Consider the following 22,819-nt stretch of genomic DNA (forward strand, 5'->3'; position numbering starts at 1 on the left):
GGGTTTGCTTTGAGTAAACGTTAAGGATCAGGCCATTATTGAGATCCAGGAAGCTAAAAATTATGAGGAAAGCACTAAAATAAGACAGGCAAGCTTGTTTAGCTGGAATGGTAGACGTTACTCTGGTTTGGCCGCATTTAACAAACTGGCTTTGTTCCAAGGAATCTCGTCAAACTGGTTTGTGGATTGCAACCAAAACCTCTGTTGAAGCCGCATAAAAATGGTAAGAAAGTAACACGCTAGCAGGTCGTTGACTGCTCAGTTGTCAACTGGAATGGCTCAAGAAAACTGCAGCCGCCTCGACCCTACAATTAAGTTTGCTCATTGGCTGAGAAAGCCTGCGTTGAGGAAAAGGTAGATTTCTTTTCTTTTTTTTTAATGAGGCTTTTTATTGAGATGGCGCGAAGCATGACGACCTGCAAGCTGCCGCGGGCCAGTTGCTGTTCAAGGAGCAGCAGCTACAGGGGATGGCGTTGCAAACGGTTTCCACGAGGGCGGGCTGGGCGTGAGCGAGAGTCTTTCCAAGCTGCTTGAGGAAAGGAATTTTATTTGCGAATAAATCCCACAGGAACCGGGAGGGGGGGCGGTGCCCCGCTGCGGGCCAGGACCGACGCGCACAGCCTGGCTCCCAGAGCACATGGCCATTACGCCGCTGAGATGACGCTGGCGGCGCCACAGGGGCCCGTGCAACAGCAGGGCGGGCATTCAGCGGTCCTCTGGCCGCCTTCGCGCCGGGCTGCTTTCCCCTGCGCGCGCCTGAGTGTGACGTCACTTCATTCATACCTAGAGTTACGGAAGAGTCCAGACGCTGGGGTCGTCCAGCTTCAATACTACCCCCCACAACCCCCCCGCCCCCGCCCAGTAACATTGCTTTCCGAACCCAGGCCAGAAGCAAGGCGACCTCTGCAAGCGTTATACATAAAGACCTTTTCTTACTGACGCGTGCGCATCGTTCCTTCAGTGGTCTCGAATAACTTCAGCACAAAGCTCTAATGAGTTCCTCCTCTTCCCCTGTCCAGATTTTGGTGGTACAGTCCGTTTTTGTCACTCCGCAAAGAAACCTGTTTTCTCCATCAACTGCAGAGGACGAGGTGGTTGCTCGATTTCTTTTTGATTCTCATCCTTTCATTGGGAGTGTGGGGGGGGGGGGGAATCAAAAGACAAGAGCCAGTCAGGGTCAACCTTTTTGACGTTTTCAGCCGGAGAGATTAAGTCCTATTGCAGGGGTAGTCAAACTTCGGCCCTCCAGAGGTCCACGGACTACAATTCTCATGGGAATTGTAGTCCATGGGCCTCTGGAGGGCTGCAGTTTGACTACCCCTGCAATAGGACTTAATAGCAGATTTCAGTTACTGAATTTTGAATGAATTATTTCAGCAAAGATTTTTTTAAAAGCAAAAGAAAGAAGAAGAAGAAGAGTTGGTTATTATATGCCACTTTTCTCTACCCGAAGGAAGCTCAGTGGCTTACAGTCGCCTTCCCTTTCCTCTCCCCACAACAGACACCCTGTGAGGTGGGTGAGGCTGAGAGAGCCCTGATATCACTGCTGGGTCAGAACAGTTTTATCAGTGCCGTGGCGAGCCCAAGGTCACCCAGCTGGCTGCATGTGGGGGAGTGGGGAATCAAACACAGCTTGCCGGATTAGAAGTCCGCACTCCTAACCGCTACACCAAACTGGCTCTTAAAATATGGATGTAAGTGGTGATGTAAAAATGTTAATTTTGGAAGTAATTTGGAAGACAAGTGACCTTTAAAAGTAATGAGTTCAAACAAACGAAATACCTTTTCAAAGCTTATGATTATATATATGAGATATAGTGCACACATATATTACAACATTTATTACACTGATACGTATCAGAGTTCGTACCTTCTGAATGTTGCATTTGCTTGTTGATGCAACTGCAATGGAAAGGATCATTATGCTGCCAACAGGTCCCACAACCCAGGTGGCACTGCCTCCTGCCCAAAAGCACCACCATGGGAAAGAGAAGATCTACCTAGATTTGGTTACTGGACAAAGAACAAGCAGCTGAAAAAGAGCTTTTTTCATCTGTCTTCCAGAATGAACTCTGCTCGAGCTGCCCTTTGACTGCACTAACAAGGTTAAGATCACTTGGATGCTGCCATCACAAGATTAAAGGCCTCTGGATATATATTCTGCCTCTGTCTTGACAAGTCCACCACCAAGGAAAGATCAGCAAAGATCCCACTGAATGCAAACCCCATTGCTTCATTCTGGAATAGTTGGATGGATCTCCCTCCACCACCTTTTCTTATCCACTTTTGTTTATAAGCATCTGGAATACCACTTCTAGTACTGAGCTTGCTATCCACAATTTGCTCTGACCTGGAAAGCTCATGCTAGGCTGATCTTGTAAGCTAATCCCAGCCAGTCCTGGTTCATATTTAGATGGGAAACCACAAAAGAAGTCCACAGTTGTTAAAAAGAGGCAGGCACTGATGAACCATATATGATGAACCTTTTGCCTTGAAAGCCCTATGAACACCATACGTGATCTTTTCTAGAAGGCATGTCCATGGCATTTACTACATACACTGGCAGTAAATTCTACAAATGAATTACTTATTGAATGAAGTGTTTCCTTTTCTTTCTCTTGAACCTATTGTTCACCAACTTTATTGGTTGCTCCCAAGTTCTAATATTATGAGAGACAGAGAAAAGGCATTCACCATCCACTTTCTCCATCCCTTCCATAATTTTATAAACCTGCCGTAGCCCTCTTAGTTGCCTTTTTTCTAGAGTCCCAAACTCAATCTTTCCTCATAGAAGAGGCACTCCAATTTCCTAATCTTCTTGGTTGCCCTTTTCTGTACATTTAACAGCTCTGCAATATCATTTTTTGAGATATGATGACTAGAACTGTACATTGTTTGCAAAACAGAAACAAAACAAAAACAAAAAATTGCACATCTGTTTCTACCTGCAGATGTTCAAATGCCATTGGATGCATATAAGCAGGGTATTATGTTGATCCCTCATAACCTGTTTCCTCAGTTCAGAGGCACACTGTCTTTGTATACTGAAGTTCCACATCCCTGGCTTTAAGAAAATACCTGTGGATGATCATGGATTTGTAGGTATGACCATCCCTGACATAGATAGCACAGGATATCCATATCTCGTCAGATCTCAGAAGTTAAGCAGGACTGGCTCTGATTAGTATTTGGATGGGAACCTCTAAGGCAGGGGTAGTCAACCTGTGGTCCTCCAGATGTCCATGGACTACAATTCCCAGGATCCCCTGCCAGCAAATGCAGGGGCTCGTGGGAATTGTAGTCCATGGACATCTGGAGGACCACAGGTTGACTACCCCTGTTCTAAGGAATACCAAGGTTGTGATGCAGAGGCAGGCAGTGGCAAATAACTTCTGAACATCTCTTGCTTTGAAACGCCTACTGGGTTGCCATGTATCAGCTGTGATGTGAGGGTACTTGCCCTCCCACCAGGTATGACCAAGATGATCTACAGTTCAATCAGAAGAACACTTTTATGAGAGTAAACAAATACCCCTCTTTTTTAGTCCAGCTCCTACGACGAGGAATTATTTTTATTCAACAAGTTTAAATAAAGATTAATTGCCTGATTGTTTGATCTGCAAGCAATTATTAAGTGATGTAATTTAAGGGCTCAAGGTTTGGCTGCCCATTTTCACACATTTAACCTCTGTTAATAGGACAGAACATTTGCTCTTTCTGCCACACACAAGTTGGCAAACTTCATCCTGAGCATAAAGGAAAAGGAAACCAGGTTGCATCATACTAAATGTAGATTCAAATGAGTAGCCGTGTTGGTCTGAAGTAGCACAATAAAATCAGAGTTCAGTAGCACCTTTAAGACCAACAAAGATTTATTCAAGGTGTGAGCTTTCGAAAGCTGCTTGAAATAAGATAACATTCTTCCAACTGAGTACTCAACTGTATGAAACTGTATGAACCTCCAACTGTATGAAATTCCTCCAGAATTTAAAGAATGCTGTGGCACTTTCATTGTCTTGCCCAATATTGATTTCCAGGAATAATTAGCATATATGTATATAAAAGGTAAAGGTATCTCCTATGCAAGCACCGAGTCATGTCTGACCCTTGGGGTGACGCCCTCCAGCATTTTCATGGCAGATTCAATACGGGGTGGTTTGTCAGTGCCTTCCCCAGTAATTACCGTTTACCCCCAGCAAGCTGGGTCCTCATTTTATCGACCTTGGAAGATAGAAGGCTGTCAACCTTGAGCTGGCTGCTGGGATCGAACTCCCAACCTCATGGACAGACAGCTTCAGACAGCATTTCTGCTGCCTTACCACCCTGCGCCACAAGAGGCTCATATATGTATATAGGGTCCCTAAATAGGAAGAAATAGCCACTAACATATTTCAGGCATGATACTTGACTCATTATTTGTCTTTAGTGTTGTATAATCTTGTTTTTTGTCTCTTTGGGGGGATCAACATTCTGATAGTTGACTTAGAAGCCCCATCCAATTAACATGGAAGATATGGAACGATAGTTATTCTAGTGATCTGGCATAACAGCTAATCAACAGACCAGGAGGTCATCACGTAGTTCTTGCTACAGCCCTGTGTGAGCTTAAGGCACTAGTGAGGATTCAGGCCTCTCAAATACTGGGCCAACACTCTTAACCACTACACCACATTGGCTCTCTGTCCAGCAAAGGCAGTGAGAATGATGGATCTTTCATTCAGAAGGTGGCTTAAAATGAACCCAAGCAAACTTGAGGATGCAGAGTGAAGTCTGTGATTCTTATGTGTTACTGATCTGAGAACAAAATCAGGAGGTGATATTTATACGTCAGACTGGTAAACATTCTAGTGCAGCAAGATTTAAGATTTAGATCAGTCAATGCATAAGAGAGACTGCATCTAACGTTATGTTTCCAATCGCTATCAAGTGAAACAAGGCTGGGAGGAGATGGGGAAAGACGGTGGAATTTTTCCTCTATCCTGCTCTCCCCTTAATCATGCCCCCCCAAAAAAATCTTCTGCTTTTGTCCAGGGAAGAGGCAAAGCCCAAAGAAGAAATCCAAATGACAGCGAACGTTGGAATAAATTTCTCGAGTCAGCACTTCGTCCTGGTGGGATTTGCGATTCGAATTTGCATTCGGTGGGTTCAATCCGTTAGTAGCCATCCAGGGGGGGGGGGGAAGCCTGCTCCCATTCATCATCGGGAGAAAGGCGCGCGTGAAAAGACGGCTCCAAGAGTCCTCGGACGAGCGATCCCTTTGGGACTTTTGCCAGCTCCGTTTCCCCCCCCCCCTCTCCCCGCCCCCAGTGGCGGCGTTGTGCGGCTAGGAAGGCGAACTCTCCTTTTCAAAGAAATGAATGAGCTGGTGGGAAAACGAGCGGCACTAAGACCGCCCCGGCTCGGTTTCCGCCTAGGGTGGATTGCAGAAGCAGAGAGGAGGAGAGATCTCCAGACACGAGAGGAGGCTATAGGAAGAGGAGAAAAAGCAATGCTCCATCAAGGATATAGCTGAGAGCGCGAGGCAGGAGAGCAGGCGAGCCCCGACCCAGAGCCGTTCCGGAAAAAGGGGTCCCCCGCCGACGGCACCTCGGAAAGCGTTTCCTCCCCCAAGACCGGTCCAATGAACATGTCAGCGTTGACTCTGCAAGAATACGAATTCGAGAAGCAGTTCAACGAGAACGAAGCGATTCAATGGATGCAGGAGAACTGGTAGGTGGCGGCCGCTCGCGCCGGGCTCCCCCGCCGAGGGAGGGAGAGGGAGGGAGGGAGCGCGCCCGCCGGGGGCCGTCTGGACTGGAGCGCGCCAGTCTGCCGCGCGGCGGGACGAGCTCTCCGGGTTGCATTAGGTGAAGGCGAGCCCCCAGACGGCTGGGGAAAGGATGGCGCGAGCCGTGCGTCTGCGTGCGTGCGTGGGGTTGCCTGGGCGCGCGCGCCCCGCGGGTGGGTCTGCATCTCGCGGCTGGGAAATCTCGCCGATGAAGCGGGCGCCCCGTGGTGGATTCCGGGGTCAAATTATGTAATGCGGAACGGCTCCCCCCGATTTTTAAATTTTTGTGTCCATTACACAGCGGGCGTCTCCCGCGCCTCCCGTTTGGCGTTTGGCCTCCGGCTGTCTCCTTTTCTCAGCCTCTCCCCCCTCCCCCTCCCCCGGCAGGCGCTTCTTCGCCCAAGGCCCCCTGCCCTGCTCCCCCCCGCAGCCGGCCCAAGGTGGGACGGGGCAGCCCCATCCCCAGTCCCGTGCAAAAACCCCCGCGTGGCCGCTTCCCCGCCTCTCTCGGGCGGCTCACTTTTGCACGAGGCGGCAGGCGGGGGACGAACATGTGAATGCGTCTCCTCCGTGGTGTGATGCTCGCGTCGGGACTGGCGGCCCGGGGGCAGAGGGGGGGGGGCGGGCGGCCGCTTGGGAGAGAAGGCGGGCGGCTGGCCGGGGCCGGCATGCTCCGTGAGGAAGGCGCCTCCCAGAGCACCCGCGTTATGCACGGGTAAATTCTCCATCGGGAGCCCCTTCCCCTCCCGCCTGGTCTCCATTGGAGATTCCAGCGGGAGGCTTTGGCAAGCCCTTGACTGCCCGAACTGTTGATGCCCTTTGCCAGGTAGAGTAGGGGTTATGCGGGAGGAGGGGCGGAGGCTCCCCTAAAACAGGGGTAGTCAACCTGTGGTCCTCCAGATGTCCATGGACTACAATTCCCATGAGCCCCTGCCAGCGAATGCTGGCAGGGGCTCATGGGAATTGTAGTCCATGGACATCTGGAGGACCACAGGTTGACTACCCTGACGGGGGAGGAAGCCTTTCCCGACGCCGGTGGGCATCCCGCCCCCGCCCGCGGAAGGCTGCGCGTGCCGTTCGCTCTCCTCGAGGCCGCCCCGGACGACCAAGCCGCGAGGGACTGTCTGCAAATGAGGCGGCGGGCGCGCGGAGTCGTGCAGCCGGGCGCCCCTAGGGAAGCCGGGCACCAGGCCCTGAAGAGCGACGAGCGCCTCTGCGCATGAGCCAGCCGCATCCCCCAATCTGCGGAGACACCCCGGCTGCCCGCATCCGCTCGCGGCTTAAGGGCTTGAGGTTAAGGGGGGGGGGTGTTCTGGGCCGGGGATGCGTGGCCGGGAGCTGCGTCGGGGGAAGCGGGACGAGCGACGCCCTCCCTTTGCGCGGCTCGAAGCGGACGGGGGCCCGGCCTTGCCCGTGCCGCTCCGAGCGCCCCTCTCCCCTCCCAGCCGCCCCCCTCCGCCCTTTCTCACGGCGACACGTGCTCGCTCCGAGCCCGTTCACGCTCGGCCCGGTTTAAATCTTCCACCCCGCCCTGCCGCTGCCTCCGCCTTCCCCCGGCCGGCCTCGCAAATCCGCAGCCGGCAAGCGGGCCGCGCTTTGCCAGGCAGCAGATTCGCCCAGGCGTGCCGGAGCCCCTCCCCGTTTTCGCGTGCCCTGGCTGGCCGAGATGGGGAGGCTGGGGTGAGGCTCCGGCGCCCAATCGCGGCTGCCCTGCGCGGGCCACGCACCGCTCCCCGCCCTCGCGCGCCCTTGCTGGGCTCTGTGCGTGTGGAATGCACCGGGTCTGCCGGCGCTGATCCTTGGCCCACCTGGCGGGCTCCGAACTGCCGGATTAGCCGTCTGGAGCCTCTTGGCCAGGAGAAGAATCGCGGCCTAGCCGGCCCTCCTTCCTTTTCATGAGAGTGGGCGGAATAGGCAAGGGGAAGGAGTTGGTATCACTTGAGGACTGCTGTGGCCCCGGGCTATCGGGGTAGAAGCAAAGAGTCTGTCTTCCACAGTCTCCTGTTTCCCGAAAGGTGTTAGTCGTAATTTTAAACTCTGGATTACAATGAGATAATCCTCAAATCTCCCCAGTCACCACCTCTCACTCCGTGATTCCCCTGGGGGTACTGGGATAGCGACTCAAGTCTTGGATTCCTGGGGATGCCAACCTCCAGGTGGGATCTGGGGATCCCTCGCCATGACAGCTCATCTTCGTACCCCAAAGATCAGTTCCCCTGGAGAAAATAGACCCCACTGAATTTCCTGACTTCCCCAGGATCTATCCCTGCATCTCCAGGTGTTTCCCACCCTGTGAACTCCAGGATTCATCCTGAACCCCTGCTTCTTCTTTCAGGGAGCAAAGACCCCAAGCATATCAGTAGGCCTGCACACCAAGGGCCTTTCTTTCTTCCTGTGTGCTGTCTTTAAAAAGAAGGTGGCCTTCTTTCACTCTGTGCTTGATCTCTAATGGCACAGTCCTTAATCCATAGACAGGCATAGGAAAGAAGCTGCTCCCCCCCCCCCCCAGGCAAACACACAATGCAGTGGAAGGTGCTGCTATTGAAGGGAAGAGAGAATAAAGGTTTCCCTCACACCACAGCAGTAAAGTAGGGATAGAAAGCACAGTTTACAGCCTGCTCTCTGGCTTGCTGTCTTGTGTGAGACTGGCCCCGCTGAGACTGCCTATCTGCCACCCAAGGGAGGGCTGTTCTGAACACCCCTTGTTGTCTATTAGAAGAGGAGTTGGGTTTATTGTACCCCACTTTTTACTACCCGGAAGAGTCTCAATGACCATTTACGCACTGGAGGGTTCATGCCGGGCTGCAGGCTGGAGTTTTAGTCATGGCAGGTTGCCCCACCTCTTCCTGCACCCACATGGGGGAGCATTTGGCCTGGTGCGCCTCATCCACCCCCAATTTGTGCTCCTGCATGGGAGCTGGGACAGTGAAGTTCCCAGTGCGTAAACGGGCAAAGTGGCTTATAATCACCTTCCTCTCCGCACAGCAGGCACCCTGCTTTGTCCCCTTCCTGACTCTTCCCAGCTCTTTTTAATGTAAGTAGATCTGGCCAGCTTCAAGCTGCTTGGAAGTAGCACACTTCCCTCCACCCCCTCATCCAAGATCTATACATGTTAAGATCTGACAGGATTGGACAAGCTCGGGCTATCTGGGTCAGTACACAGTTACTTAGAAATCCATGAAGACAGATTCAGGTGTGTAGCCGTGTTGGTCTGAAGCAGCAGAACAAAAGTCTGAGTCCAGTGGTAACCTTTTAAGGCCAACAAAGTTTTATTCAAGGTATATGCTTGAATACAGTCTATATCTGATGGAAGTATGGGTGCACACAAAAACTTACTCCTTGATTAAAACAATGCTGGTCATAAAGGTGCCCAGGAACCAAAACTTAACAAAAAGGGAAACATCTGTAGGAAACACCTGTTGGGGTGCACCAAAAAGTTTTTGGAATGTAATGTACTTATAAAAATACCAGTATTTATTAATAATACAATTTTAAATTAAAAACACCCAAAGGCAATGACGTGGACGCTGAAAGTGCAAGTTGGGAGAGAATTAATGCTTGTTTTGACCAGAGCCTGTTTTTGAGACTTTAGAGGTCTACAGATGTGACTAATAGTCCACACAGTGTCCATTGTCTGTGTAAAGCTATGTAAATGAGCTAATATATTACAAAACACATTGCTTGTTTGCTGTACTTATGTGTATGCCAGACCGCTGCTAAGATAAAGGTAACAGTGCCAAAACGCATTTGGGCAATGGCATTGAGACATGAGTATGTCTAAAGGATCTGATTTTATCTGAGCAATATCAACAACTTCAGGTATGCAGATGATACCACTCTAATGGCAGAAAGTGAAGAGGAACTAAAGAGCCTCTTGATGCGGGTGAAGGAGGAGAGTGCAAAAGTTGGCCTGAAACTCAACATCAGGAAAACAAAGATCCTGGCATCCGGCCCTCTCAATTCCTGGCAAATAGATGGGGAATAAATGGAGGTAGTGACAGATTTTATTTTCCTGGGCTCCAAGATCACTGCAGATGGGGACTGCAGCAAAGAAATTAAAAGACGCTTGCTCCTGGGGAGGAAAGCTATGGCAAATCTAGACAGCATCCTAAAAAGCAGAGACATCACCCTGCCAACAAAAGTGCATTTAGTCAAGGCTATGGTATTCCCAGTTGCAATGTATGGCTGTGAAAGTTAGACCATAAGGAAGGCCGAGTGTCCTGAAGATGAAACTCAAATACTTTGGCCACCTCATGAGAAGGAAGGACTCCCTGGAGAAGAGCCTAATGCTGGGAGCAGTTGAGGGCAAAAGAAGAAGGGGACGACAGAGAATGAGGTGGCTGGATGGAGACACTGAAGCAGTCGGTGCAAACTTAAATGGACTCCGGGGAATGGTAGAGGACAGGAAGGCCTAGAGGATCATTGTCCATGGGGTCATGATGGGTCGGACATGACTTCGCACCTAACAATACATAGAGCCTTGGGATGTTTTTAATTTAAATTGCATTATTAATAAATACTGGTATTTATATAAAATCAGAGTCCAGTAGCACCTTTAAGCAGTCCAGTAGCACCTTTATTACATTTTAGAAACCTTTTGGTGCACCCTCAATAGGCCTACAGACATTTCCCTTTTTGTTAAGCTTTTTTGGTTTCTGGACTCCTGTGTGGGTTCAGATTTTTCTCCTAAAGGTGCCACTGGGCTCAAACCTTGCTTTGATATCCATGGAAACTGGAATCTCGTGTTAAAAGCATAGGAGCAGCTTCTTTCATGGCAGCATGCCTGTTGCGGTAGTAAGTGGCTGTACGGTGTCCCTGTAAGTAGGACTGGTCAGGTAAGTCTTTCCCAGCCAGTTGTTGCTGGGGGGAAAGGGTATTGATCATGGATGAAAGACCCATTCCAACTGGCCCCACTCTCCTTGATATGCTATACAAATGCCTGCAACAGCAGCATGGGGTTTCACCATGGACTCCTGCATTCCTGAGCCAACATGGAAAGGGCGCAGATGTCTGCGTTCCCTTATGGTTATAGATACTGGGAAACAGCTTTGCATATGTCTACCACGTGGCTCCCAGTAATATAGCTTGACATGTTGTAAATGGAGCCATCCAGAGAATGTGTATGTCTGTGGTTTCTGGCAATATCGCTAAGCTCAACTGTCTGTTTCATTCGTAAAAATCTGCACCCTAGAGCTAGTGCACAAAGACAGAGGTTGACTTTTTGACAGAGACATCTTAATAGCTGCATAATGGCCGTCTAAAGGGGCTGTGGATTCTCAGCGCTCGATTTCAGTGGCAGGGAAACCTTGCCCCTCTTTAATAGTTGCCTGTAATGCAGTTCTTCAGTGCACAGTCCCTGTTCATAAAAAGGTAGTCCCTCTAAATAGGGCCTACAGCATAGAGCAGGCGGGCCTATCCCCAATCTCAGCCACTCCACTATTGCAGGGGTAGTCAACCTGTGGTCCTCCAGATGTCCATGGACTACAATTTCCATGAGCCGCTGCCAGCAAACGCGATGCTCGGGCGGGGCAGTTGCCCTGCCGGTCCCCAGCCTAAAAAAGGTTGGGGACCACTGATCTGGAGGACCACAGGTTGACTACCCCTGCTATAGTGGACTAGCTCATTAATCCCAGTGGATTTAGAAGGGAGTGATCTTGCAGGGGATTTCACTGTTAGTTGTATGTGTTGTTTAAATGTGTATTTTTAAAAAATTTCAAACAGGGAGGAAGGGGTTGTTTAGGGGATTTTCTTTTGTTGCTCGTATTTTGTCCGTCGTTTTGTTGTTTCTTTTTGGGAAATGAAAATCTAAATTGGCCAGAACATAACCCCTCTTGGTGTGAAACAAGCAGTTATAACTGTCTGATAAGGAGAGGGCATACTGTACTTGTTCAGATATATTCTTCTCTGGATTCTGTATGTAGTACCAGACAGCAATTCTGTTGTGAAGCAGTCTTCAGTTCCAGTTTCCAAAATAGTTTTTGGGCTCAGGCTTCAGCAACTTTTAGCTACATGAAAAAATGAAACCAGGGCTGCAAGTCTTCATGGCTACCTTCAGTGGGTTGATCGTTGCTTCTGGGTATTTTATTTATGCATGTTTTTTTTTCTGTCTTTTTCCCCAGATGGGCCCAAAGCAGCTTACATTGTTCTGCTCCCCTCCATTATGTCATCACAACAGCCCTGTGAGGTAGGTTAGGTTGAGTGTGTATGACTGGCCAAAAAGTCTCCCAGAAAGCTTCTGTGGAAGAGTAGAGATAAATGGGAATATTCTCATGTATTCCCCTCTGCCCCATATGTTACCCAAACTTAAAACCACAATCTGGGCTAGGAAAAGCATCAGCTAAGCAGCACAGAGAAAAAGACTATGAAATAAAACTTAAAAAAAAAGATACAATGGCAGCCTCTAATCTGGAGAACCAGGTTTGGTTCCCTGCTCTTCCACATGCAGTGAGCTGGGTGACCTTGGACCTCTCAGAGCTCTCTTAGCCTGACCTACCTCACAACCTGTCAGTTGTGGGGAGAGGAAGGGTAGGTGATTAGAAGCCATTTGAAGGCTCCTTTAGGTAGTCAGTTTGGTGTAGTGGTTAGGAGTGCGGACTTCTAATCTGGCATGCCGGGTTCGATTCTGCGCTCCCCCACATGCAACCAGCTGGGTGACCTTGGGCTCGCCACGGCACTGATAAAACTGTTCTGACCGGGCAGTGATATCAGCGCTCTCTCAGCCTCACCCACCTCACAGGGTGTCTGTTGTGGGGAGAGGAAAGGGAAGGCGACTGTAAGCCGTTTTGAGCCTCCTTCGGGTAGGGAAAAGCGGCATATAAGAACCAACTCTTCTTCTTCTTCTAAAAAGCAGGATGCCAAAAACCCAGCTCTAAAAGTTCCTCAAACAGATCTCATTGTGTCCAAGATACCTATTGGAGACTTCTGGTATATAGTCTTGAAAGTATCTTGGGCTCACTGAAATTATAAAACCATTATTCCAGACTGGGAGATTTTGCTGTGCCCCAGTATTGAAAGGCTCTACAGTGAAGGAAGTGCCACACATATGATGTGTGTGAGTGTTTGCATAAGCACTCAAGCTCGTGAATGAAGGGAAAGAGGCAGGGTGTTCAAAAATAAAAGGGGGGGGAGGCAAGTAAGATGCATCAAGGCAGGAATGCGTGGCAGTTGGAAGATGGGGAACTGGAATAAATGCAGTGGGCAGTTGTCTTTTGGCAGGCACTCTTAATGGCCTTCCTACCCTAGTTCAGCTGAGATGCATCTTTGATCAAACAAAACTGCTGCCTCCCATCCTAGGCCCAACATCTTTGCATCTGCATTCTTGTGACCCTTTCGGAATACAATGGTATCCATCTCTGATACTGTTGGTTCCATTGCCCTCCTCAGCTCTCTTCTGTTGCTCCTTCCTCAAGCATGTACATGTTCATTTGAGTTTCCCATACAGGACGCCATTCAGAGCCTTCCCATTTGTTCTTCCTCTTCCTAACTGTGCATATTGTTGCCTTCCTGTAGTTGCCAGCTCTGCGCCTTGTTGGCTTGTGTATTTACATATTTGTATCTAAAGTACCTCCGAGTAGTGACAGCTAAAACGAAAAGCCAACAAAAAATATAAATGCAAGCTATGTTTTGGACTGACCCAGGATTTCATAGCTGACTTATGCAGAGGCCCCAGCTCCAGGCCATGGGCTAATAGTCAGCGGGCCAAGAACCATTAGCTGCTAAGCTATCTCTTCTGGCCATGCCCAGGACTTAACAGGAACTTGCAGCCGGGAAGGAGACAGAAGCACAACTAAGGTGTTGTACAGCTGGCTGGGTTTCCCAACACGTACTTCCTGTACATTTGTTCCTTCCCTCCCTCTTCCTTGGTTCCTGTGTCTCCGTCTGTGCCCTTTCTTCATTGCTGCCTCCTAGCCCTGTGTCCTTGTTTTTGCCCATCCTGTTCCAACCACCTCTGGTTTCTAGTTCTTTGTTGTAACAATCTGACAATTTCTGGAATGCTTGAGCTGCATTCTTTCTTAATTCAGACCATTACTTACCTGTTCCCATTAAGGGGTGAGATTGTGGTTTTGAGCTGGCTTAGATTAAATAGTTCATTTTGGGTTCACTGCATTGTGTAGTCTCTTCCCTTCTGTAGTAACATCTTTAGAGGTGTCACTGTGACCTCTATGAGTTTTTGAGAAACAATAGAAATAAAACCACATCCATGTGTAATACTTTGTCTTCCTCTGGATAATGTGGAAAGGGAGCTTGGGAAGGGGGCAAAAGTTACTTCTTCTTGTCTTTCCGGTGTATGTTGGTTGTTTTCTATGCTCTTCAACGGGTTAAGAGCAATCCATATTGGTGATCTGGCAACTAAATGCTAAGAAAATTGAAAAAGTCAGTCTTTATTAATGCTCATCACCAGAGGAGACCTTGTAGTTTAAGTGTATATGTTATATTCACAATAGATAATCTGTTGCTTATAATTTAAATTGCATCCTCCTCTTCCTTTCTTTGGAATGGTGTTTCTAGCCATTCTCCATATACTGGCCCACTTCTGTTGCCTGCTTAGCTTCAGGAAAAGAACTGCTAGGGCCAGTCTTAAGCAATACTTTTCTAAATCCATTGAAGTAAAGGTGGAGGAGGCTGAGACAGGTAGTACTTCTGTCTGGGACTGCACTGTAAATCTTCCAGTTACTTTTAAGCCATATTCAGCTGCAATTAGAAACAAAAGTTTAATGCATTCAGAACAGAAACGAGTTGTCTGTTATAATGATACAGTACTGTTGTTATCAAACCTTAATATATTAGTTTGATTAGCAGGTGAAAATGGTGACATTAGATGTGGGAGCATGTGATTGAAAAGATCATTGCTGTACTATAGTTACATATCATATTCCATGCAATATAGAGTGTCAGCATAAGAATCTTAATCCTTTTGAAGGTAGAATAGCAAGTATATGAAACTGGCATGAGACCACATGGCCCAAGAACATAGTCTGAAGTTATAACTGTGCACTGTTAGCTAATGGCCTTGCAGGGTTCTTGTTTCTGCCCCGGTTTTTCTAGCTGTAATATGACCACACTAATGCTTATCCCCAAGAGGATTAATTACTTAAGATTTTTTGAATGTGCTGTGAGCATGGTAGGTGCAGAATGTGATGCGGCATACTACAAATAAGAAACAACAGCCATTATTATAAAGCCCCTTGGGTGTCTTAATTTGCTTTAAGAGTTTGCCTGCTGGGATCTCAATAACGGTAAGCACTCGTATTATCTAATTCATAGGGGAGACTCTCACTTGGTACTACTTCTTTCCATCTCCAGATTCTGGATCTGTTGCATATTGGATTCAAAATACAGAGTTGGATCCAATCTGCTCTTCCATGGGTGGAAGAAAAGGAGAGGGTCTCCTTTGACTAAGAAAAAAGATTATTCTGTGGATCATTGGATCCCCATGCACAAGAAGCACATGGGACGGGGACTGTAGGAAGGAGGGTAATGGGCCATGTATATGCTGGATCCAACCCAGAATTCTGTTGAATGTGGCTAGGTACAAGGATTCTAAAAAATACCTCTCTTGCCTTTCTGCCAACCATTTCACCACCGGGGCACTTTGAAGTGTGTGTGTGGGGGGGGGGGGGACTTTAATGCTGGAATACGATTGAAAATAGGAAGCTTCAGCTTTTAGGAGTATACCAGGGATGAGACCAAATTTCACTTGCTGGGGTTTTTTATTCAAGAATCCTCATCTGGAGAGCCAGTTTGGTGTAGTGGTTAGGAGTGCAGACTTCTAATCTGGCATGCTGGGTTCGATTCTGCACTCCCCCACATGCAGCCAGCTGGGTGACCTTGGGCTCGCCACGGCACTGATAAAGCTGTTCTGACTGAGCAGTAATCTCAGGGCTCTCTCAGCCTCACCCACCTCACAGGGTGTCTGTTGTGGGGAGAGGAAAGGGAAGGTGACTGTAAGCCGCTTTGAGCCTCCTCCAGGTAGAGAAAAGCGGCATATAAGAACCAACTCTTCTTCTTCATCATCATCTGGATTTTGCTTCTTTTCTGTGGATTTTGCTTTTTCAGTTGGGTGAGAAACCAAATTCATGAATCTTTCTTTTACCACCGCTTTCTGTGGTGTATTTGCACAGAATGTATTTAAGGATTTTTAAAAGCCTTCCTTTGCAGTCAGTTTTTGCACTGCCAGGGTGTCAGCATGATGTTCCGGTTGGGGGCTGGAGATCTATAAAGGTAAAACATACCTTAATGAAGGACCAAACTATAGTTGCAAAATCATTCTTCCAATGTATTTATCTTTATATTCATATACATATTCATATTTATATAACGCGCTCCCCGGAGGCTCAGGGCGGTTTACAGGAAACATAAGTATCTGGAAGGACAGATTACATTGCTTCAGGAACTGAAGGCTGTCTGTAGAATCTTTCAGCTGCCTCACTGTAACGCCTCAACAAGGATAAGAATAATCGGTTCTGGTAGCAAGAACAAAGCCTCTTCACCACCCTAAGGGGGGGGGGGAATGGCACAGAAGTTACTTAAGATGTCAGTGCAAGTTCTCTGCCTGCAAGCCACTCTTGAGCATTCTGATTGTTGCAGTCCAGATTCAACATGATAGGGTTACAGAAGTGATGTTTGGTGTTTCCTTGTTTAATTAAGACAGCTTTTATTCCCTGTATTGTAGACAGCTCTTCATATACCTTGACTCTGGGACACGGTTTCTCCACCACACCCATTTGGCTTGGGGCTCTTTGTGCTTATAGAACCTTGCCACTTAAAACTCTTTTACCACCTCCAGTCTCTGAACATACAGCCACCCCTGCCTCTTGGTCCTCTGTAAGTGGTAAGCTCTCTTTGGATGGGGAGGGGAGTGGTACAATGGTGCCAGCCTTGAACTAGATCTTGAAACTGCCAGACTGGATCTAGTCAGATCTCAAAACTTAAGCAAGGTCAGCCGTGGCTGGTATTTGCAAGGGAGATCTCTAAGGAATACCAGGGTTGTGATGTAGAATCAGGCAACGGTGAACCATCTCCAAATGTCTGTTGCTTTGAAAACCCTATCAGGTTGCCATACAACAGCTGTGCCTTGACCGTAAAAAAAGAACCAAAACAATATTTCAGAATGTTCACTAGCTCAGCAGATGAGACTGTCTGAGGATAGCCACTGAAATCCAGTGTTTATATTTAATCTGTTACATAACAATTTCATTTTCTGTCAAAGAAAGACTTATAGAAAGAATTATGAGCAATGTACTGCTGAATCTCAGTGGTTCTTTTGGTGTGTGACCCCTTGATTTTATATAGGGATGGATGGATAGATAGATGGATGGATGGATAGATGGATGGATGGATAGATAGATGATAGATAGATAGATAGATAGATAGATAGATAGATAGATAGATAGATAGATAGATAGATAGATAGATAGATAGATAGATAGATAGATAGATAGATAGATAGATAGATAGATAGATAGATAGATAGATAGATAGATAGATAGATAGATCTCACTGGCAAAGACAATAACGATAGGAAAATTTGAAGGCAGCAGGAAAAATATGAAGTGGATTGATGACTCATTAAGGAAGCTGCAGTGTTTGGTGTCAAAAACCCACATGTATTTCTGTCCTGATTTTGTAGTTGGCATGCCTAAGGCTAGCTGATACCCAAGGATGAATTCCCTTTGTAGTTCTCAGAGCACACTAGATGTATTAACTTCCTCATCTCCTTTTCCCTTCCCAAGGCTGTTTGGTCTCCCTCCTCCATGTCATTTTTCTCACCCCTAGTAGTTATCAAGATGTTGTGACTTCCTTGACTTGGTATCTGTTTTATGTTCCCAGGAAGGGAGGGCACCTCCCTTGGATCCTGATCTCCTGTAATCTGTATCTTAGTTCTAACTATGCTTTAGGTGTACTAACTTGCTTATTCTAATAAAGAAACTTTCTGAAGAAGGTTTGCTTTTCTTGGATTGAATGAAGAATCCCTCGCTTGGTTTGCAAGAGTAGAGCAAGGCTGTTAATGATGGAATGTTTTGGAAGTAATTTATTCATAAGGTTACCTTAAATTGCAAGTTTCTTGGCAGCAGATAACACATATACTAGCATGAGAGCCAGTTTGGTGTAGTGGTTAGGAGTGTGGACTTCTAATCTGGCGAGCCGGGTTTGATTCTGCGCTCCCCCACATGCAACCAGCTGGGTGACCTTGGGCTCGCCATGGTGCTGATAAAACTGTTCTGACGGAGCAGTGATATCTGGGCTCTCTCAGCCTCACCCACCCCACAGGGTATCTGTTGTGGGGAGAGGAAAGGGAAGGGGACTGTAAGCCGCTTTGAGCCTCCTTCGGGTAGGGAAAAGCGGCATATAAGAACCAACTCTTCTTCTTCTTCTAAATGCTAGTAATAGCCATGCCTCAGTTTGGAAATGTGATCTATGTATTGAGCTGAAACTACCTACTTCACATTTTGGCAATATCCGGCTTTAAAGTATGAAAGGCAAGTAGAACAGATAAAAATATCTTTTATTTTGCAAAGTGTGATGGATTCATGTGAAATAGTTTCCATGTACTGGTTGCAACCATTTCAAATGGTGTCAGTTGTACAACTTGATCCTGTGACAACTTGTACCTCCTACAGTGTGATCCTAAGCAGAGTTTCACCAATGACTTCAATAAACTTAGTGTAACTCAAAATTGTGCTTTTAGTCAATTGGTTAATCAGTCAATCTTATGATTGGTTCATAAGTTGTCTCTGATTAATGAGGCAGCAAATCTTAGATAATGTGAACAATGGTATGTGCTTTAAGAGGCCCTTTCCCCATAATTGTTAAATGTAAAGGTCATGTCTGACCCTTGGAGTGACGCCCTCTAGCATTTTCATGGCAGACTCAATACGGGGTGATTTGCCAGTGCGTTCCCCAGTCATCACCGTTTTACCCCCCCCCCCCCAGGAAGCTGGGTAATTTTACCAACCTTGAAGGGATGGAAGGCTGAGTCAACCTTGAGTCGGCTGCTGAGATCGAACTCCCAGCCTCATGGGCAGAGCTTCAGACAGCATGTCTGCTGCCTTACCACTCTGTGCCACAAGAGGCTCTCCATAATTGTTACACATATGCAATTTTAATCAGTGAATGAATAAAATCAACTACAGTTTAATCGGCTGTGTGTCTTATCTGTCATGGTCCTGGACAGCACTACTTATTTGCCAACTAATAGGGAAGAATGTTTATTGCAGTGCTGGGAACCCTTTGATAAGACCCCAAGGAATGCACACTTCATTGGACTATAGTTTGAAAAACAGTGGCTTACTGCATGGCAGTTGCATGTGACAACAAAATGAGACATTCAGTGGCACAAAGAGTAACATGAGTACACGAGTCTCAGTTCGCTTCTTGCAGTGCAGTGTCATGGGGGAGCCTACCTTAACAGATTTGCAGAGCTTTAAAAGATCTATAGATGGACACTGGTTGTGATGTGATCTCTCTGCTTCCTCATGGATCAGGTTGATGAGATGAAGAGCATGTTAGATGAGGTTTTTGAACAAGCTCAAACCCCCATGCACCTGTCAGTCTCATTATCACTTACCCAAAGTGATGCAGTCTCATTAGCAAGCCAAATAATACAAAATAATTGTTATCTATTTTTGTTTGTTTGTTTATTATATTTATATACTACCCTCCCATGAGGCTTATTGTGGCAATTAAATAAAGGGCTGTAAAAGAATTGGCTGAATTGTGCTAGAGAAAGTATATGAAAGTCCTTAGTTGCTACATCGATATTGGAATGCAGGTAGGTTGTGCTAGCTGACAATCACATAACTTTCTAGGCTTGTCCCTGAGATATTGAGATGATGTACATTATGTCCTTCAGTCCAATAAAATTAATTATGTTGCCATGCTGTTGAACAAGATGACTGATTGTACAGTTGGGTAAGCGCTGTTTGGAGGTACCAAAGGTGAAGAAATGTTTGCGGAAATGACATTTCTATTTGCATGTTACCTTTACCGCAAATGCTGAGGGGGGGGGGGCTAGGGGAACAAGATCTTGGGAGCTTCAGCACCCTGGTGGCTTGTAGAGCATAGGCAAGTTCTGTGATTTGTTCTCATATGATTATTGAATTGGTTCTCCAGGGGAAATCATTGTCCAGAGGGGACCGTAATGGCTGTCAGTAGCCCTGGTGAATGTTTATTTCAGGGCTGAATCTGCACAGAACTTTTATTTTAATCCCAGATCAATTCAGTCCTTGCCATCTACACTGAATGCAATTTCCAGTTTGATTTTGGGTGATTTAAGTTTTTCATCTGCAACAAGCATGATTGATCCAGAGTGACCCTACCTTTCCCCACAATATACTGGAATGTATATAACCCTCGATATTTGAAAAATCGGCATGAGTAAAGGTGCAGCTCTCTGCTTTTCCTGAACCAACATGCTGCCTCGATCCTCCAGTGCTATAGAAAAGCCCTGATTGGCCAGGGCATCAGTTCAAAGTCTTCCTTGTTCCCAGGTTGCAAGGCTTCCCTTAAAGGGGAAGCCCTAACTTCTCTCAGCAGAGACTCCAGAAGCCGTAACTCCTCTTGGCAGAGATTTTTCCTCTTGGATTTATTCCTCCTCCTCTGCGGTCTCCAATCCTCTTTCCCCCGCCCTTCAAGAAAAGAAAGAAAAAGGCTCCTGCTGTGCTTGCCCCCCCCCTTTTCTGGGCTTCCCTAATCAGAACACTTTCTGTTTCAATGGTGGGGGGGGGGGAGTAGAGGAAGACCCGAGTTCAAATCAATCTGAATTCAGCAGCATCCACAATGGAATAAACAAAGTAAGTACAGAATCAGTCCAGGAGTGGTAGGTGACAGCATGATTTAAAGCCTGTTCAGTTTTCCATTGGATCAGGTAGAGTTCCTTCTACAGGTAATTATAGTTCCAAAACCTCTTCTATAGAGCATTCTGGTACGGGAGTAGCTGTGTGGGAAGCAATTGCTATCGGAAAACTGATGAAATTGCCTTGACATGCTCTTCTGTCATTCCATTTCTTCCATTACAAATAGAGAATGGCATCTAAAGCTTGCAGAACATCTCTTTATCTGATACCTGTACAAGCAAATGTATCAAAACCAGAAGCTTTATTCATGGGTTATGTTTTTTCCTATGTGTAACCCTAGGGCAGCACAGAGGGGGGAAAAGTTTTTACCTTTTGAATTCATGATTTACTTAATTTAAGACCCAAAGCTGCTGTACTATATACAGTTACCAGCACTGCAAGTCTCAAAAATATAATATGGTATACCTCTTAACAATACACTCTAACAAGCAACAAAGCCCCCTCTCTCCTGCCGCAGGCAGGCCAGCCAGGGACCCCACCCACTGCCCCCAAAAGGCCCAGTAAGGCTTCCACAGGCCTTGGTGGGCCCTTTCAGGGCATGGGGGAAAGCGCTGGGGGAGTAGTCTGCTCCCCCCTGCTGACCCCAGAGGCCTCAGCAGGCCTTTTCAGGGTGCGGGAGTACTGTGGCCATTCCGCTCCCCCCACCATCCTCAGAAGGCCCACAGTGGCCTCGGTGGACCTTTTTTTGGGGGGGGAAGCATGGGGGGACTTCAGTCTTCCTTGCGCTGCCCTGGGCAGCCGTGCTAAAACCTGGCAGTAGCTGTTTAGGGTGCTGGGAGTGCTGCTGGGGGCACCCTCCCACCCACAGCCGCAGCCCCTGGCCCTCCACCCACCCTCCCAGCTCCAGCTGCCCGCTTACCTATGCAAGAAGTTGGAGGACGACACAGCCAGGGGCAGGACATCCCTCCTGATTGGCCATTAGTTGGATGGACAGCCAGTCAGGGATAGGACAACTGGGACAGACTTCCTGATTGGTGGGTACGCAATGAGTCCCAGCTCCTCCTAGCACCCTCTTGCCATTTTTAAAGAGAAACAGATATATAATTTGTTTGTTTTTGGCTGAATCAATCAGCCAAGAGAAAATTTAACCAAAAGCTGAGTTGAATCCATTTCAATTATTTATTTTTTGAAATTATATGATTTCTTTACCACCCTTCCATGTGGCTCAGGGCGGTTTACATAAAACATCACAGGAGGATACATGGAACGAATCAACATACAACATAGTCAGACACAACAACACAACTTCAGTGATCCCAACAACAACAATATAACAAGAACAGATACTTAGCTAAAACTCCTAGAGAGGTCAGACTGGTTCAGGCCACGGAGGGGATGGCCGAGGGGGACCTGTGGCCGGTCTCAGGCAAATGCCTGGTGGCTCGTTTTCTTTTAAAAACGAAATACAAAATGTCTTGTAAATACATTGAAAGCCAGTTAGAAGTCAGTTTAATAAGATAGAATAGTTATCCAATCAAAGTTTTGTGCAGGATATTTTAGTAGTTAATCTGAAATGTTTCAATTATATCCTGAAACCTGCCTTGAGCAAACAAAAATGATTTGTAAATATTTTTAATAAAAACAAAATAAGCCCTTTCCTTCCCATCTTCTTTTGAGTTCTCTCTTTATTTGCAGCATGTATACATCCTGCACATTTCTAAGCAGCCATAGAATCACAGAATCATAGAGTTGGAAGGGACCTCCGGGGTCATCTAGTCCAACCCCCTGCATAATGCACATTATAGTTTTTCTTTACCTTTTAAGGGAAGACAGCAAGACTAACTGGAGAATTTGGGTGTGGAGTTTAAGGAAGGCAAGGTTTAGGAATGGGGGAGACCTCTAGCCACCACCTGGGAGTTGGCAACTCTACAGATGAGTAATGTGTGCCTATTACAAAAAAAACTGTCTGCTTATTAATCTTAAAAGTGTATTTAATGAATATTTAATCCTCTATCCTGTTCCACTTCAGTAGAAGGGTTTATGCATGTTGCTAGTACTTCTCCACTGAAAAGCTCACACCTTGAATAAATCTTTGTTGGTCTTAAAGGTGCTATTGTATTCAAATGTAGTTAGAATGAAGGTTGTGTTGGGTGCTGAGTGATTATTAACAAATGGATTTCCTCTGTGGGCATTTTACAGTGGCAATCTTAAATAGGTGTAAAACAAGTACATTTTAAATTTTCACTTGTAGTCCTTC

General features: G+C 46.8%; 1 protein-coding gene across 4 annotated transcripts in view; it reads left to right on the forward strand.

Moving 5' to 3' along the window:
* The first annotated feature begins 259 nt into the window (after window positions 1-259).
* ELOVL6 (ELOVL fatty acid elongase 6) overlaps window positions 260-22,819 on the forward strand; it is an 83,398-nt gene continuing 60,838 nt past the window's right edge. Inside the window, exons 1-2 of one of the 4 annotated variants that reach the window (XM_077300607.1) lie at window positions 5,427-5,709; window positions 11,887-11,951. In XM_077300607.1, coding sequence (XP_077156722.1) covers window positions 5,692-5,709; window positions 11,887-11,951 — 83 coding nt within the window. In that variant the 5' untranslated portion in view covers window positions 5,427-5,691. Of the gene's footprint in view, window positions 355-5,426; window positions 5,710-5,919; window positions 5,941-11,886; window positions 11,952-22,819 lie in introns of those variants that run through there. The other 3 variants (XM_077300608.1, XM_077300606.1, XM_077300610.1) reach the window with 3 other exon arrangements.

This window comes from Paroedura picta, chromosome 10, assembly GCF_049243985.1.
Source record: "Paroedura picta isolate Pp20150507F chromosome 10, Ppicta_v3.0, whole genome shotgun sequence".
NCBI lineage: Eukaryota > Metazoa > Chordata > Lepidosauria > Squamata > Gekkonidae > Paroedura > Paroedura picta.